Source organism: Liolophura sinensis, chromosome 1 (assembly GCF_032854445.1).
Source record: "Liolophura sinensis isolate JHLJ2023 chromosome 1, CUHK_Ljap_v2, whole genome shotgun sequence".
In the NCBI taxonomy this organism is placed as follows: Eukaryota; Metazoa; Mollusca; class Polyplacophora; order Chitonida; family Chitonidae; genus Liolophura; species Liolophura sinensis.
In genome coordinates this window covers 57,965,303-57,982,502 of record NC_088295.1, presented here as the reverse complement: position 1 = coordinate 57,982,502, position 17,200 = coordinate 57,965,303, and the positions used below count along the sequence as shown (strand labels likewise).

Below are 17,200 nucleotides of genomic sequence, written 5' to 3'. Positions count from 1 at the left end.
TGAAGTTGCCCACGTTGGCACGTTCAGGGGACATAAAGATCACCATACGAAAGAACAGTCCTAAGTTACCCAGGCAGAAAACTTTACCACTCAGATATGTGGCACAGCCGGTAATGTTGTCGGACCATGGTTGCTTTCATTAAAAAAAAAAGCTTTTGGGTCAGACATGTCTTTATGTTGTCTGGATCGCGGTAAAGAATCGATTAGTCATTAATTTTTACTAAGCACCGTATTAAAGGAGGCATTGCACTAATCCACTTGGATACAACCCAAAACATTCCCCTTTGAGCCGTGCGGCGAACCTAGATCTTTTATGTATACGCCTAGATGTCACACGAATATGTCAATCTTCGTAAACAAATACGCGTTTCAGTATGGCGCATACGGTGTTTACTTTCACCACGGTTTCTATTCACGATGGCCTATATAAGGATCTGCTTGGTCAGTAACTATTGATAACGGTTTAACGACTATAGACGACCTGCTAGGTGAGCTTAGTTCACTTAACAATGATGGAGATTGACCTCCAGTTTAAGTGAAATGTATTCATGTATAGTGAAAACATCAGTTTGTTCTGTAACAACAACAATCGAAAAGACAAAACCACAATCCCCAATAATATGTTTTTATTTGATTGTTGTTTAACGCCATACTCAAATATTTATCATTTATAGAATGGTATAAAGTGTTATAGCTGCCCTGCATAAACCTCACGGGCTTTCCCGCGTGTGGCAGGCAGATATGCACATTATGCTGGTGGAAGACAAACGGCAATACGATCGTAGTCAATTAAGCGCGTATTGTTACGCTCCAAAAAATAAATTTTAACAGAGAGCCTGTTATCTCATTGATGCTAGAATGTATTATGTAAATAAACAGATAATATTCTGTCATATTCAACATGATATCTTAATAGTCTAATAAAGTCTTGATGTTGAATTAATAGAATATACGTGTTATATTCACAAAACATCTGCCCCAATGAGAGATTACATTCTCTGATGACGAAATAATCCCTGGTGCCTGGTTATAAAGTTATCTCTCCTCGGATACGCCTGATCAATTGGATATCCTTGGGCATGATGGTGACACGTTTGGTTTGACCAGCGAACAACCCAGCGTCTTTAAACAAACCCACCAGGTAAGATTCGCTGGCCTCTTGTAGAGCCATTAAGGCAGAGCTCTGGAAACGCAGATCCGTCTTGAAATCCTGAGCAATTTCACGCACCAGACGCTGGAAGGGCAATTTGCAGAAGACAAGCCCGGTGCCTCTTAGATAACGACGAAATTTATGGAAAAGTTCCAGCGCTATTCCAGGCCTGTATTTGTGAGGTTTCTTGACACCACCGGTGGCTGGGGCGTTCTTCCCGGCTGCCTTGGTGGCCAGCTGTTTTCAGGGAGCCTTTCCTGTACATTTACGGGCAGTCTGTTTTGTGCGGACCATGTTGTCTGGTGATGATTTATTTGTGCTGAACAAAAATTATTATAAAGTATATCCAGGTATGTAAAATTGCCAAAGCGATACACAGCCTATAACATACCACCAGATCTGACTCAATAGTCGAACTCAGCTCATACCATCAAAGCTCCGCTAACATGTGTAGTCAATGTTCTTTCTTAAATCTGGGTTAATGCATGCATAGGGTTTGTGACAAGTCTCAGTACATGTCGTATGCGTCATCAGTGTGTAGCTTATATGGCCCAATAAATGACGCCGCCCAATAAATGTGAAACATAGGTGGTGTACTGACTGAGGGCTGTCATCATTTCTTTACTCTTTATTCTCTTCACAGATAACTACAATCATATGTGCACTAGCACCTTGGTTGACAAGATTTACACCGTCTGACTGACTGATCAATTAAATGAGTCATAAGGTGCTTGTCTTTAAATCGCTACGACGCACGTGGTGTGGGTTCAAAACCGGCCACGGCCAGATAGCCCCACCCCCTACCCCTCCATTACAGAACCCCAGTGTCAGTACGTGGTCGACGGCTCTCCGACGACAGTCTGCATTAGTCTTTGCATGTTCGTTGACTTTCACCAATATGGTGTGCATATCTGAACGTCACTCGTGGGAGAGTTCGTCAGTAACTTGCCAAATGTTGGTGGTTTACCCCGGTTTTCCTCCACTGAGCTACCATTGAGTCCGTAAAACAAAAGCGAAACAAAATTCTCCAGAATAAAATGCAAAAGCACTTACTGCTGAAGTTACTCTCAAACAATGCTCAAATATATTCTGACGATTATTTTTTTTAAACTGTTCGTCATACAGGCCTCGCAAATCACAAGTTTTCCATTGAAAACATTGAAATTATTAAATTATTCTGTTGTTATATTGGTCTATCTTTGTCTTAGACGATGACGGTCAGTATTGTGAGTTGATGAGTGCCTAAGTAAAACCAACAACCTTTGGCAAGGTACTGACGACCTTTGCCACATATGATTTACATACATTGGTGGAAGTGATCATCAAAGAACGCTCTGCCGCGTGAATTGTTCCACGGGCGTCGTTGCCCGCTCATTGTCATCAAGTCTCCGTATGTAGAGAAAGTGGGGAGGGGTGTCTATAAATTCCATGCCAAATACACCACATTGACGCGGAGGAGTATATATTTTAGGTTCAACACGTAGTCTCTACTTCAAAAACACACTCGCCTAACTAACCCAATAAAACAATCCATTCGCCTTGGAACAGTCGCTCAGGCATGAGACAACTACCAATTGGAAGAAATCTTTAAAAAAAATATGATTTATTTAAGATTTATTTTCTATTGTTGTTGACTGGTGTTTTACATCACAGACTTCTTAACTTTCGATGCGGACCTCTCGATGTGGATTTTTGTTAAGTGCATTTTGTTTCATGTGTTACGATGCCATCCCCCAAAGTTGGAGTTCGTTGGTCATAGTCCACATTTCCCCCACCCCATGCATTTTTTTTGTAACAAAAACCTTATTTCTTCCTCATTAGCTTTACAATCCAAACACAAATGGAAAACTATTCCCGCTGATAATGATTCTAAGTATGGAGGCCATTTAAAAAAATATATTTACATGTGTATACGTATGTAACACCATTTTCAGCATACAAAGCTGCGAGCACATCTACAAAAATCGTGCTTGACCAAAAATAGTTGTATATATATATATATATGTATGGATAGTACTGCTATATCTTTTTATACCACCCCCCGTATAGGCACCACAGCTATTTTCGGAATATATAAATGCGCGCGTGTAAGTATATTGTTATAGTAAATACATCATAAACAGTGCTTAAACAGAAATCCCCTTTCGATGTTTTGGTTGGCCCTGAAAAGGGCCGTTGGAAGGGAATGAAGGTATTCTGTGAGATTTAAGCTCTCTCTCCTCGGATACGTCTGGCCAGTTGGATATCCTTGGGCATAATGGTGACACGTTTGGCGTGGATGGCGCACAGGTTCGTGTCCTCAAACAAACCCACCAGGTAAGATTCGCTGGCTTCTTGTAGAGCCATTACGGCAGAGCTCTGGAAACGCAGATCTGTCTTGAAATCCTGGGCGATTTCACGCACCAGGCGCTGGAAGGGCAGTTTGCGGATGAGCAGTTCAGTGCTCTTCTGGTAACGACGGATTTCACGGAGAGCCACTGTTCCGGGCCTGTATCTGTGAGGTTTCTTGACACCACCGGTGGCTGGGGCGCTCTTCCTTGCTGCCTTGGTGGCCAGCTGTTTTCGGGGAGCCTTTCCTCCTGTAGATTTACGGGCGGTCTGTTTTGTACGGGCCATGGCGTCTGATGTTGTGATCTGCTGCAAGACTGGATCAAGTGTGACCTGTAAGTGGACTACATGAGCATTTAAGGCCACTACCACTCGTGCGTGACTTCCATCCATTGGCTGTGAAGGAGGCGCGCTTGTGTGTGATTGGTTATTCTATACTGTCTTTGATTGGCTAAAATATACAGAAAGCCATTGGTGGAATGAGGGCGACTTTTTCCAGCTGGAGCAAATTTAGAATCCTCCTAGTTTTGAGAAATGTACTTTTAAACTCTCCCTGAACAGTATGCTTTCATTTATTTCATTGTTATTTAACGCCATAGTCAAGGTTTTTACACTGATACAATGCAAGTCAGTTTTACCAGTGGAGTATCATAAAAGGACAGGACAGGATAGGGTAAAAGTTGGTGTTTACATGAAAACACAAAACAGCAGGAAAAGTTTTTGATAAGTCGTTTCATAGCTCTGGAGATATAACGTTTCAAATTGTATGAAACATGTACACATATACTTCGATTCATTATATTTCCTATTTAACTTAATTCAAAGTAACACCAACTATTCTCAAATAAAAACACGGCCTTAAGAAACTGTGGGATTTGTTAAAATGGGAAGACGTTTGCGTGTGGATTTTACATATATGTCTCTCTTTGCTGAACAAGTGATATGAATTGTTTATGCCACATGTCAAATGGAACAGCTTGAGTAAAAGTGTTGTGGTAACAGTGGGCTGTATCACGTTGTCTCGCAGAACCGGCGTAATAAGTCATCCTTTGCATGTGTTGTCCACGCCGCCTTAGGGCCTGTTAGTGTGTATACAGACACCTTCTCAGGGGCACACAACGAAACTCATTACGTGAAGGTCGGGGAGACAAGCAACTAGGGCTATATTGTGTTCTATGCCTATTATGATTAATTAGAGAAAATTTGAAAAGAACATGTATATCAGTGCACATTGTCTAGTTATTAATTGACCAGCAGATTTAATCTTCAAACTGATTGTTTTTCTTGTATTTTGAAATGCTGGCCTAAGGCTGTTACTAATAAATAATAACTAGAATATCATTTGTATGGAACTGTGAGAAAATACACGACCAAGAACAGAACGTATGGCTGAGGCTAAGAAATGTATATTTTTTTTACATGAAAATTGTTTTTTGGCCCAAAAGGAAATATTTACTGTTTGTAGTATTATGTGAACTATAAAAGGCGTTTTTATACAAATTATTTGCTTTTACAGACGTCTCCTTTTGATATCCCGGATAATAGTATAATGCTTTTTATAAAAGTAACTCTTCCAGTTTTTTTAATCTGTTGTACGGTTCAGATACCGGTAACATCGCCTGAACACTGAAACTGGAAGATACGCAAGCGTACTTAAAACTGAACATCGATGTACGATGAGCAAATTGGGTACTGATAAATTTCATTTTCTTCTGTGTTGCAGGCTATATTCCAGTTTAAGAAAAAAAATATCTTAAAAAGACCTACTCGTTCTGGACTACATTGAGAACGTTTCGATCATTGATTAATTTAAATCCGAAAAGCAGTGTATTAAGCTTGGGTAATTACATACGAGCAAGTCTTGTCACCTAGAGCTCTGAGTGTTGAAGCTGGAACACTGAATTGTTTAACTGTGGGCTCAAACCATGTTATTAAGTAATCTTTTATGTAATTGTAATTTGTATATGTAACATGGAGAGGGGCGTGGTAGGCGTATTCCGGAAATAAACAGTACATAAAATATAAATAAATGATGGAGTGCTTAAATTGAAAGATCTCTTTCAGGAGGATTGGATGGCCCTGAAAAGGGCCGTTGGAGAAGACAGGGTGAAACTGGTTAAGCCTTTGTTTTCTTGGTTGCTGGCTTCTTAGCAGCAGCTTTTTTAGCGGTTGGTTTCTTGACTGCTGGTTTCTTCGGGGACTTGGCTGGTTTCTTAGACGCCGGTTTCTTTGCCACCTTTTTCGGAGATTTCGCCTTCTTAGTAACTTCTTTGGCAGGAGATTGGAGTTTCTTAGCAGCTGGTTTCTTTGTGACTTTCTTCGGTGATTTTGTCTTTTTAGTGGCTGGCTTTTTGGCAGCTGCTTTTTTGACAGCGGCTTTCTTTGGGTTGACCGAGGCTTTCTTGGCAGTTTCTCCGAGCTTAAAAGATCCCGTGGCCCCGGTACCCTTAGTCTGTTTCAACATACCGGACTGGACGCCACTTTTCAGAGCAAGCTTCAGGTGTGTGTTGACGGTCTTCTCGTCTCCTACTTTGTAGTTGGTGACGATGTACTTCAAGATCTTGCTCCTAGATGATCCTCCTCTCTCTTTCAGGTCCTTGAGAGCGGCTACCACCATCTCGCTGTATTTCGGGTGCTCAGCTGGCTTCTTGGGTTTGGTGGTCTTCTTTACCTTCTGGACGACGGGAGCTGGAGCTGTGTCAGTCATGATGAATAGCTTTGATGCAGTGGTTCGTATGCTCTATCTGGTAGTAGACATGCGAATGACGAGAGGATTAGGACGCCCGTTGTACATACGGCGAGCGCGGACCGCGTAGAAAGCAACTGGGACAAATTGAGCTCTGAGTTGTACAAGCTCTAATTTGTGTTTCTTGAAACGAGTTTAACGTGGAATATCTCTTTAAGCTTGATATAAATCGGCATATAACTTGTACAGATCGTAGAGTGAGTTATTGGTCATTGTGTAGTTTGTGTCTTACGACGATAATTTGAATAGGTCTTTCTCAATCTTGGAATAATGTACCGTTTGGTTGCGTATAACCTGGGATCTCCGTTGAATTTAACGTTTTTTTGCAACTACTTTTTATCAAAACATCAAAGTGTTGAATACACCATTGCATGGCAGGTGTTTTATTGCCACCCCAAAACCATTAATTAATGTCAGTTTCTTCTACGTGGTAAAACCAATAAAAACCGTTATAAAACCTACGTACTAAAAGTTACTACTTTCATCATGCACTGATATCGTGAAGACATTCTGAGATGGTTGCTTTAGACGTATATAGTTGAAGCTATTGTGGTTTTTGGTGGCCATGTTCTGGCGTAAAACCATTCTGGAGGTAGGTGAGATGGATGTATTCGTCAAGGCACTATATTGTGGAAAGACCTTATGAGATATTGTCATGTTGACTAACTTCACATACCCTATGAATAAAAAGTTTTCCTCAAATATTCCTCAAATATTCAATCCCTTACAATTTCTTTTACTGATGATTATCGGTGAATGCTAATATGTGAAAAAAACTGGCTAACTTTTGTGTCATGTATTTTGGAACTGTGTAGACCTCACATGTACAATACTGCTTGTAATATACGGTGTGTGTTTTTAAGACTGACCGTTAGATAACAGACGAACCTCTACACCAACATGGTAAGCACTCAGTGATCCTGATCATAAATGAAGTTTTTTACATACTGAAACCTTGTATGTTGTGTTTGATTGCTGTATAAATCGATGTGTCTAAATGTACCCATTTTATTTTATAATGTGTTACAGTTATTTTTTTTTTTTGCCTGGTGATTTATGCTGCACTCAAAAGTGTTTCACTTATACGACGGCCAGCACTATTCTGGGAGGAAACCCATGACCGTCCGCAGGTCGCTTGAAGAACTTTCCACGTACGGCACGGGTTCGACTTGAACTCACAGCGACCACATTGGTGAGAGGCTTCTGAGTCATTGTTCTGCGTTTGTACGCTAACCACCTTGGCCAGTTCATCACAAGTTTGTTACATAATAACAATGAACTCATCACCTTCTAAAACTGCTCTTTGTGCATTAAGCTATCATTATATACCTTTATCCCCTACATTACCGAAAAAAATAATAACAGGTCGTAAATGAAATAACTCAGTCACTATGACATCTGTTATTATTAATAATAACATTTAGATACATTTATAGGATATGAAACTTAGTTTTGTGCGCTTACACAACGATGAGCTGGGTTCCTTAATGGAATTCTAAGTTTGCTTTAAATAGCATCTGTATTTGTTGATCTAGTCCTTTGGGGTCTCTAAAGTTTTGTAGTCTAATAATTACCGTAACAGTTGCAGGCTACCGCTTACGTGTAATCTGCATAAACGTATGTCCAGTTCAGTAATGATAGATTCATTTTCAACAATTGAAGAACACTAAAATGTTGTTGGGGCCCATACAATACCTATGTTTGTTTGACTGGTACAAAAATGAATGGACATGGCTCTTACATTAGTATAATCACAGTGATATTTTGAAGAAGCCCTTATTAAGTTAGAATGGAAAATATGTTGAAATGTATTCATTGATTTTTTTTTCAGGCCGAGCCTAATAATTTTTCACTTTATTAGAGCTGGATTCGAACAAGAATAACTGTGATAATAAGATCGACCTAGCCACAGATAACTAGTGCTAACAGTAGAAAAAAATTTCTATGAATTGACCGTTGACCGTATATATATATATATATTTCTCCTTGTCAACAGACAGCATGCAGTGACAATGTCATATGTCAAGTGGAACAGCTTGATTGAGAAGAGTGATGTTAACGGCTTGATGTCACACGACGTGTTGTGTAATCAGCCATCCTTTTAATGGCGCCATCGTCTGCATTTAATTATGCACACATACTTATTGAACTTGCACACACAGACACCTGTCACGAGCACACAACGGGGCTCATTGAGTTCTGGGGAGATAATTAATTATGTTGTAGGGGTGAGGGGGAGGTGTCTGGACTATATGTCTGGGGTACATGCAGAGATCTAATGGAGTGAGCATCGGTTGTAAACGTTTGTATTATTAACGTTGTATGTTTCATGATTTACGACAGGAAAATTATATAATCATGTCACACATATACAAAAATACAATAGAATAGTTGGATAGTTGATTCATTGTACATAGTTAGGAAGATATAGATTTTGATTTGTTCCTCTTATAATTCCTCACAGGTTACAGTGAAATTAAATTACATGTACTTTCATGCAAAAGCATTGAGGCCGTTCTGAGACGGATGGTTTATTTGGATGTATTTACACCAAGAGGTATATAGCAACATATACAGATTTGATGGATCAATAATTCATGATTGTATTTAATGTGAAATGTCTGCTGTGGAGGTCCGGGGAATGTGTGTGTTCCCTTTAAAATTAATCCTTAAGCGAAGATTTGAACATGTGACCAAGCTTTGCTGAATATATTTGGATGAGATAGATGTCACATTGCTCAGTTCAGTTACTCCCATGTCTTCTTGGTTTAGATGTTTCACCGCCAGTACTCATATTCACGGTAAGCTTTCTGAATGCTGTGTCCTTGTCAGTGTTTCTGTTGGTTAGTGTTTTTTCCCTCATATGACTGGCCGATGTGAAACAAAATTTTAAAAGTTCATCCCGGCAGTATTGTATGTTTTTTTTTCTGTTTAGAGCAATCATTGAATGTAACTTTAGAAATACTAGAATAATACTTTTATTTAAGAATACTGCAAGATAAAGTACTCCGAAAGAAGGAGAAGAATATGAGATGTCAGTTAGTTGAATGAGTACAGAACTACCGGAAATTCCTGCAGTGTTACTGCATATGGCTCGTTAATCCTAATGGCCATTATGCCTGACCGCTTGGACTACGCTCCATTAAGTAAAGCCCAGTGACAGAACTAATTACATGATGACGTAATGTTATGTCACTAATGAAGCTGAAAAGTTGAGATCTCAAAACCTTAAGTAATGTACTTTGGCAAAGACGACATCCAGAAGAATCTGTGTTTTAATTATGGTAAAGAAACTCTGCTAATTGTAAATGGATTCAGCCGCCTTGGAATAGGTTTCACCCCGAAGCGTTGGTTTATTGCTTGTAAAATATATACAGTGGGTCAAGAAGGGAAAGCAGTGTTTTTGGATATATTTAGATCCTAAAGATGTCACCTTGGCCATCTTACATACTTGCATGTCTTTATTCTGTTAGATAACAGTACCATAATATAGACAGATAGTCACAGAATTAATTTTGTGCACGTTTGGCGTGTTCATTCGTCATGATGTTTCTTTTGGTTAGTAATTATTTATATATATGAATGTCAAGTTTTCAGGTACGTAAGGTTTATAAATATGTAATATTGTGAAAGTATTAAACTTTTGCTTGATAATAACTGAAGAAACATGGCATAATCTGTATAGTGGATGGAAAACATAATAATGTCAATGTCAATTGTTATTGACGTATAGGTCTACATTTATTACCGCTCAAGTCCGTATGTTGAGTGAATTAATGCATTTTAAAAGGAAAACTGATAAAGTAAACTGTGGCAAATGTGTCATGTCAGTTAGAGACACTGAATACTGATCCACCGGGGGTTCCCGTATTGTTATGGTTATGGTATGGGGTTAATCCCCAAAACTTTTACGACGCCTCCCCCCCCCCCCCCCCCGGAGTTCGTTCATCCAGTGAACGCTGGTTGCAGAACTAATTTCATGATGACGTAATTTTTCACATCAGGCGCTGGGCACAAGTAGCTTTGTTTTCAGGAAAGGGCGCCAAAATGGATGCACTCTTTCTTTGTGTTCCTTGAAACCCACTAGCCAGACTAAGTGGGGATTATATCGCGAGTGAGCTTTCCCACGACAAGGTGAAGGTCATAGGAAAGTATATTCTACAGGCGTAAACACTCGGTTATGCTGGATTTCACCCACGTGCAAACATGACTGCAAACTGTCATGGATGCAAACATGATAACCTGGACCTTAAAGCGTAACTGCAGTCTCATAAATTAAAATAAAGATTATATGGTGAAGATGCTTGTTTACTTAAATAATCCTCAAAATTATTTCATCTATTCGCTAGGTAAACTGCGCAAAAAAGGGTATTCTGGTATTACCGTAAGTCTGATACTCTTGAGATTGAGGTCTGCGAAATTTCCTCAACCAGTTTTAATATCAGTAATGTAGATTTGGCAGTATACGTATTACAATGACGCATGTATTATTGTGCGACGCAGTGTATAACGTAATACAACACTACACACTTCAGGTGAAAGTCGAAATATTCAGCAGTTCTTCGAAGTGATTAAGTTTATTTACTTTTATGTGAATCTGAGTCTGGGAAGAGTGTTACTTATAGCGGCACGGAAGATCACAAATCTGCATTCGGTGTACACATACATGTAACTGGTGTTTGGGAAATTAGCGTTTCTACAAGAGCTTATACTACAGCCTGTTTCTGTTAACTTTAAAATCTCTGTAAAATTCCTCGTGTTAAACATCAAACGTTTGTGACACGTATCACAATAAACTGTGCAAATCGGTATTATTGTAAAGAAACTGCTGTTAGAATTCTTTTTATAATTCATGGTGTTGTACTCCACACTAGTGTAATTTCGAGTCGAAGACTTCATTGTATGGCATACTCTCACAATAACTCAAAACCAAATGGCATGCTGGATAATGGGCAAATGTCTAGTATATCTTGACGGTGTGGAACACCTAACATGTGATCGACTTCAAGTCCTCACACTGCCATATTTTAAACTTGTTTTGAGGTCTTGATGCAATATAACCCTAATAAACATTGTTTAAGTCTTTAGTAGCCATATGATCAAGAAATTGGGGGCATTAGACTTTCTCCACATCTTATGTTGTCAGTAAAGGAAACATTATACATGGTTTTCTCAAGATTATACTCAGGAACTGGTAATGTGTCAGGAATACTGCGCATACCACAAAAGGATAGAAAATATATCCCTATTATCAAAAGTACGTGTAGAAAATGTAAAAATGCGCATAGATAGAAAGATTCTCTCGAGGTTTTGGTTGGCCCTGAAAAGGGCCGTTGGAAGGTAATGGAGGTATTCCGTGAAATTTAAGCTCTCTCTCCTCGGATACGTCTGGCCAATTGGATATCCTTAGGCATAATGGTGACACGTTTGGCGTGGATGGCACACAGGTTTGTGTCCTCAAACAAACCCACCAGGTAAGATTCGCTGGCCTCTTGTAGAGCCATCACGGCAGAGCTCTGGAAACGCAGATCCGTCTTGAAATCCTGGGCGATTTCACGCACCAGACGCTGGAAGGGCAGTTTGCGGATGAGAAGTTCAGTGCTCTTCTGGTAACGACGAATTTCACGGAGAGCCACTGTTCCGGGCCTGTATCTGTGAGGTTTCTTGACACCACCAGTGGCTGGGGCGCTCTTCCTGGCTGCCTTTGTGGCAAGCTGTTTTCGGGGAGCCTTTCCTCCTGTAGATTTCCTGGCGGTTTGCTTTGTCCGGGCCATTTCGTCTAATGCTGTGATCTGCTGCAAGACTGGATCAAGTGTGACCTGTCAGTGGACTACATGAGCATTTAAGGCCACTACCACTCGTGCGTGACTTCCATCCATTGGCTGTGAAGGAGGCGCGCTTGTGTGTGATTGGTTATTCTGTACTGTCTTTGATTGGCTAAAATATACAGAAAACCATTGGTGGAATGAGGGCGATTTTTTCCAGCTGGAGCAAATTTAGAATCCTCCTAGTTTTGAGAAATGTAATTTTAAACTCTCCCTGAACAGTATGCTTTCATTTATTTCATTGTTATTTAACGCCATACTCAAGGTTTTTACACTGATACAATGCAAGTCAGTTTTACCAGTGGAGTATCATAAAAGGACAGGACAGGATAGGGTAAAAGTTGGTGTTTACATGAAAACACAAAACAGCAGGAAAAGTTTTTGATAAGTCGTTTCATAGCTCTGGAGATATAACGTTTCAAATTGTATGAAACATGTACACATATATTTCGATTCATTATATTTGCCATTTAACTTAATTCAAAGTAACACCAACTATTCTTAAATAAAAACACGGCCTTAAGAAACTGTAGGATTTGTTAAAATGGGAAGACGTTTGCGTGTGGATTTTACGTATATGTCTCTCTTTGCTGAACAATTGATATGAGTTGTTTATGCCAAATGTCAAATGGAACAGCTTGAGTAAAAGTGTTGTGGTAACAGTGGGCTGTATCACGTTGCCTCGCAGAATCGGTGTAATAAGTCAGCCTTTGTATTGATGTCATGGCCCAGACAGTGTTGTCCACGCCGCCTTAGTGCCTATTATTGTGTATACAAACACCTTCTGAGGGGCACACAACGAAACTCATTACGTGGAGGTCGGGGAGACAAGCAACTAGGGCTATATTATGTTCTATGCCTATTATGATTAATTAGAGAAAATTTGAAAAGAACATGTATATCAGTGCACATTGTCTAGTTATTAATTGACCAGCATATTTAATCTTCAAACTGGTTGATTTTATTGTATTTTGCAATGATTTTTTGAGGTTGTGAGTAATAACAAATAACTAATTTATATGGAACTGTGAGAAAATATAAGATTAAGAATAGAATGTATGGTTAGGGCTAAGAAATGTGCATTTTGTTTTACTTGAAAATTGTTATTAGGCTCAAAAAGAAATAGTTATTTTTGCAGTGTTATGCGAACTATAAAAGACCTTTTTATACAAATTATTTGCCTCTACAGGGGTCTCCTTTAAACATCCCGAATAATAGTATAATGCTTTTTATAATAGTTACTCTTCCAGTTTTTTTTAGCTGTTCTACGTTTCAGATGCCGGTAACATCACCTGAAGACTGAAACTGGAAGGTACGCAAGCGTACTTAAAACTGAAGGTCGATGTACGATGGCCAAATTAGGTAATGTTTAATTTCATGTTCTTCTTTGTTGCAGGCTATATTCCAGTTTAACAAAGAAATATCTTAAAAAGACCTACTCGTCCTGGACTCCAATGAGAACGTTTCTATCACTGATTAATTTAAATCTGAAAAGCAGTGTATTAAGCTTGGGTAATTACATACGGCAAGTCTTGTCACCTAGAGCTCAGAGTGTTGAAGCTGGAACACTGAGTTGTTTAACTGTGGGCTCAAACCATGTTATTAAGTAATCTTTTATGTAATTGCAATTTGTATATGTAACATGGAGAGGGGCGCGGTAGGCATATTCCGCAAATAAACAGTACATAAAATATAAATAAATGATGGAGTGCTTAAATTGAAAGATCTCTTTCAGGAGGATTGGATGGCCCTGAAAAGGGCCGTTGGAGAAGACAGGGTCAAACTGGTTAAGCCTTTGTTTTCTTGGTTGCTGGCTTCTTAGCAGCAGGTTTTTCAGCGGTTGGTTTCTTGACTGCTGGTTTCTTCGGGGACTTGGCTGGTTTCTTAGACGCCGGTTTCTTTGCCACCTTTTTCGGAGATTTCGCCTTCTTAGTAACTTTTTTGACAGGAGATTGGAGTTTCTTAGCAGCTGGTTTCTTTGTGACTTTCTTCGGTGATTTTGTCTTTTTAGTGGCTGGCTTTTTGGTTGCTGGTTTCTTCGGCTTGGCCGGGGCTTTCTTGGCGGCTTCTCCAAGTTTGAAAGATCCCGTGGCCCCGGTACCCTTAGTCTGTTTCAACATACCGGACTGGACGCCACTTTTCAGAGCAAGCTTCAGGTGTGTGTTAACGGTCTTCTCGTCTCCCACTTTGTAGTTTGTGACGATGTACTTCAAGATCTTGCTCCTAGATGATCCTCCTCTCTCTTTCAGGTCCTTGAGAGCGGCTATCAGCATCTCGCTGTATTTCGGGTGCTCAGCTGGCTTCTTGGGTTTGGTGGTCCTCTTTACCTTCTGGACGACGGGAGCTGGAGCTGTGTCAGTCATGATGAATAGTCTTGATGCAGTGGTTCGTATGCTCTCTCTGGTAGTAGACATGCGAATGGCAAGAGGATTAGGACGCCCGTTGTACATACCGCGAGCGCGGACCGCGTAGAAAGCAACTGGGACAAATTGAGCTCTGAGTTGTACAAGCTCTAATTTGTGTTTCTTGAAACGAGTTTAACGTGGAATATCTCTTTAAGCTTGATATAAATCGGCATATAACTTGCACAGATGGTAGAGTGAGTTATTGGTCATTGTGTAGTTTGTGTCTTACGACGATAATTTGAATAGGTCTTTCTCAATCTTGGAATAATGTACCGTTTGGTTGCGTATAACCTGGGATCTCCGTTGAATTTTACGTTTTTTTGCAACTACTTTTTATCAAAACATCAAAGTGTTGAATACACCATTGCATGGCAGGTGTTTTACTGCCACCCCAAAACCATTAAATATATAAAACCTATATATTTTCTTTAGCAACTGCAATCTGCATAACTTTGTGGTAATTTGAAAATTTGAACCAAACAGTTTCTTCCTAAGAATGTAATTTTATGTTGTATCCATTGTATATAAAAAGTTACTACTTTCATCATGTACTGATATCGTGAAGACATTCTGAGATGGTTGCTTTAGACGTATATAGTTGAAACTATTGTGGTTTTTGGTGGCCATGTTCTGGCGTAAAACCATTCTGGAGGTAGGTGAGATGGATGCACACGTCAAGGCACTATATCGTGGAAAGACCTTATGAGATATTGTCATGTTGATTGACTTCACAAACCCTATGAATACAAGTATTCCTCAAATATTCAATCCCTTACAATTTCTTTTACTGATGATTATCGGTGAATGCTAATATTTGAAAAAAACTGGCTAACTTTTGTGTCATATATTTTGTCAGTGTGTAGACCTCACATGTACAATACTGCTTGTAATATAAGGTTTATGTTTTTAAGACTGACCGTTAGATAATAGACGAACCTCTACACCAACATTGTAAGCACTCAGTGATCCTGATCATAAATGAAGTTTTTTACATACTGAAACCTTGTATGTTGTGTTTGATTGCTGTATAAATCGATGTGTCTAAAAGTACCCATTTTATTTTATAATGTGTTACAGTTATTTTTTTTTTTGACTGGTGATTTATGCTGCACTCAAAAGTATTTCACTTATACGACGGCCAGCACTATTCTGGGAGGAAACCCACGACCGTCCGCAGGTAGCTTGAAGAACTTTCCACGTACGGCACGGGTTCGACTTGAACTCACAGCGACCACATTGGTGAGAGGCTTCTGAGTCATTGTTCTGCGTTTGTACGCTAACCACCTCGGTCAGTTCATCACAAATTTGTTACATAATAACAATGAACTCAACGCCTTCTAAAACTGCTCTTTGTGCATTAAGCTATCATTATATACCTTTATCCCCTACATAACCGAAAAAAATAATAACAGGTCGTAATTGAAATAACTCGCTAAATCGAAAATGGTGGCAGGATTTGAGTGTCAACATGGATGTACCTCCATGGTGTCACCATACCTGTTAACACCTTAAAACACCCCACCCCCTTTACCAGACCCCATCCCACCGACAATTACGCCTCACCCCACGGACCCCATGCCACCCTGAGAAGTTCTGCTGAAAAAAATAGTAAGGATGACATAACACCTCAAAGCTGGCTACGTAGACAGGTGCACGGTGTCCAGGTCAATGCGCCTAAAGACAATTACCGTTTTGTTGTCTTGCCATTGAGGGCTTCCAAAAAATGATGAGATTTAAACACACCTTGTAACAATTTTGCATTGACCTGTAAAGACCCATCAATTCAGTGCAAAAGACCGACGCTTACGTAAATTGCTTCAGCGATGTGGCCATCGTTGGACCCCAACGAAGGGAGATAACCTACTCAGCAGACAAATTTGACGTCGTCTGGAGAATTCGAGAACATACCTCTACCCCACGTGACCGCTGTTGTCCAATCAAAGCGGGGTAGTTTGTGTGATGCAGGATAAAACATGTTTTTTTTTTTAACCCAAAGTGTATAGCATGTATATCCGTATTAGGTATGTCATGAGTAGTCAACTATCTGCATATGTTGTATTGTTAGCAAATGGAACATTATACATGACTTAATTAACATTATATTCAGACACTATTATTGTGTGAGGAAAGCTGCTCACATCACAAAACGATTGTTAATATATCCCTATTATCAAAAGTATATGAGGAAAATGTGTAAAAATGTGCTTAGATAAAAAGATTCTTTCGAGGTTTTGGTTGGCCCTGAAAAGGGCCGTTGGAAGGGAATTGAGGTATTCCGTGAGAATTTAAGCTCTCTCTCCTCGGATACGTCTGGCCAGTTGAATATCCTTGGGCATAATGGTCACACGTTTGGCGTGGATGGCGCACAGGTTCGTGTCCTCAAACAAACCCACCAGGTAAGATTCGCTGGCCTCTTGTAGAGCCATCACGGCAGAGCTCTGGAAACGCAGATCCGTCTTGAAATCCTGGGCGATTTCACGCACCAGACGCTGGAAGGGCAGTTTGCGAATGAGAAGTTCAGTGCTCTTCTGGTAACGACGAATTTCACGGAGAGCCACTGTTCCGGGCCTGTATCTGTGAGGTTTCTTGACACCACCGGTGGCTGGGGCGCTCTTCCTGGCTGCCTTTGTGGCCAGCTGTTTTCGGGGAGCCTTTCCTCCTGTAGATTTCCTGGCGGTCTGCTTTGTACGGGCCATTTCGTCTAATGCTGTGATCTGCTGCAAGACTGGATCAAGTATGACCTCTC

The 17,200-nt window shown here is 40.0% G+C and overlaps 5 protein-coding genes across 5 annotated transcripts; all 5 read right to left on the bottom strand.

Moving 5' to 3' along the window:
- Positions 1–3,355: 3,355 nt before the first annotated feature.
- On the bottom strand, positions 3,356–3,766 carry LOC135474024 (histone H3). Its single transcript, XM_064754007.1, has one exon. It carries the CDS (start codon positions 3,764–3,766, stop codon positions 3,356–3,358), a length of 411 nt encoding a protein of 136 aa, XP_064610077.1.
- A 1,828-nt stretch (positions 3,767–5,594) lies between these two features.
- Positions 5,595–6,185, bottom strand: LOC135462486 (histone H1-delta-like). The gene has a single exon (XM_064739714.1). It carries the CDS (start codon positions 6,183–6,185, stop codon positions 5,595–5,597), a length of 591 nt encoding a protein of 196 aa, XP_064595784.1.
- Positions 6,186–11,587: 5,402 nt separating this feature from the next.
- Positions 11,588–11,998, bottom strand: LOC135474033 (histone H3). Its single transcript, XM_064754019.1, has one exon. It carries the CDS (start codon positions 11,996–11,998, stop codon positions 11,588–11,590), a length of 411 nt encoding a protein of 136 aa, XP_064610089.1.
- Positions 11,999–13,836: 1,838 nt separating this feature from the next.
- Positions 13,837–14,412, bottom strand: LOC135462475 (histone H1-delta-like). Its single transcript, XM_064739704.1, has one exon. The coding sequence runs from the start codon at positions 14,410–14,412 to the stop codon at positions 13,837–13,839; it is 576 nt and encodes a 191-aa protein (XP_064595774.1).
- Positions 14,413–16,739: 2,327 nt separating this feature from the next.
- LOC135474005 (histone H3) lies at positions 16,740–17,150 on the bottom strand. The gene has a single exon (XM_064753986.1). The coding sequence runs from the start codon at positions 17,148–17,150 to the stop codon at positions 16,740–16,742; it is 411 nt and encodes a 136-aa protein (XP_064610056.1).
- Positions 17,151–17,200: the final 50 nt, after the last annotated feature.

Coding starts and splice junctions, on each gene's coding strand:
- LOC135474024 (XM_064754007.1), bottom strand. CDS start 3,766: ATGGCCCGTACAAAACAGACCGCCCGTAAATCTACAGGAGGAAAGGCT.
- LOC135462486 (XM_064739714.1), bottom strand. CDS start 6,185: ATGACTGACACAGCTCCAGCTCCCGTCGTCCAGAAGGTAAAGAAGACC.
- LOC135474033 (XM_064754019.1), bottom strand. CDS start 11,998: ATGGCCCGGACAAAGCAAACCGCCAGGAAATCTACAGGAGGAAAGGCT.
- LOC135462475 (XM_064739704.1), bottom strand. CDS start 14,412: ATGACTGACACAGCTCCAGCTCCCGTCGTCCAGAAGGTAAAGAGGACC.
- LOC135474005 (XM_064753986.1), bottom strand. CDS start 17,150: ATGGCCCGTACAAAGCAGACCGCCAGGAAATCTACAGGAGGAAAGGCT.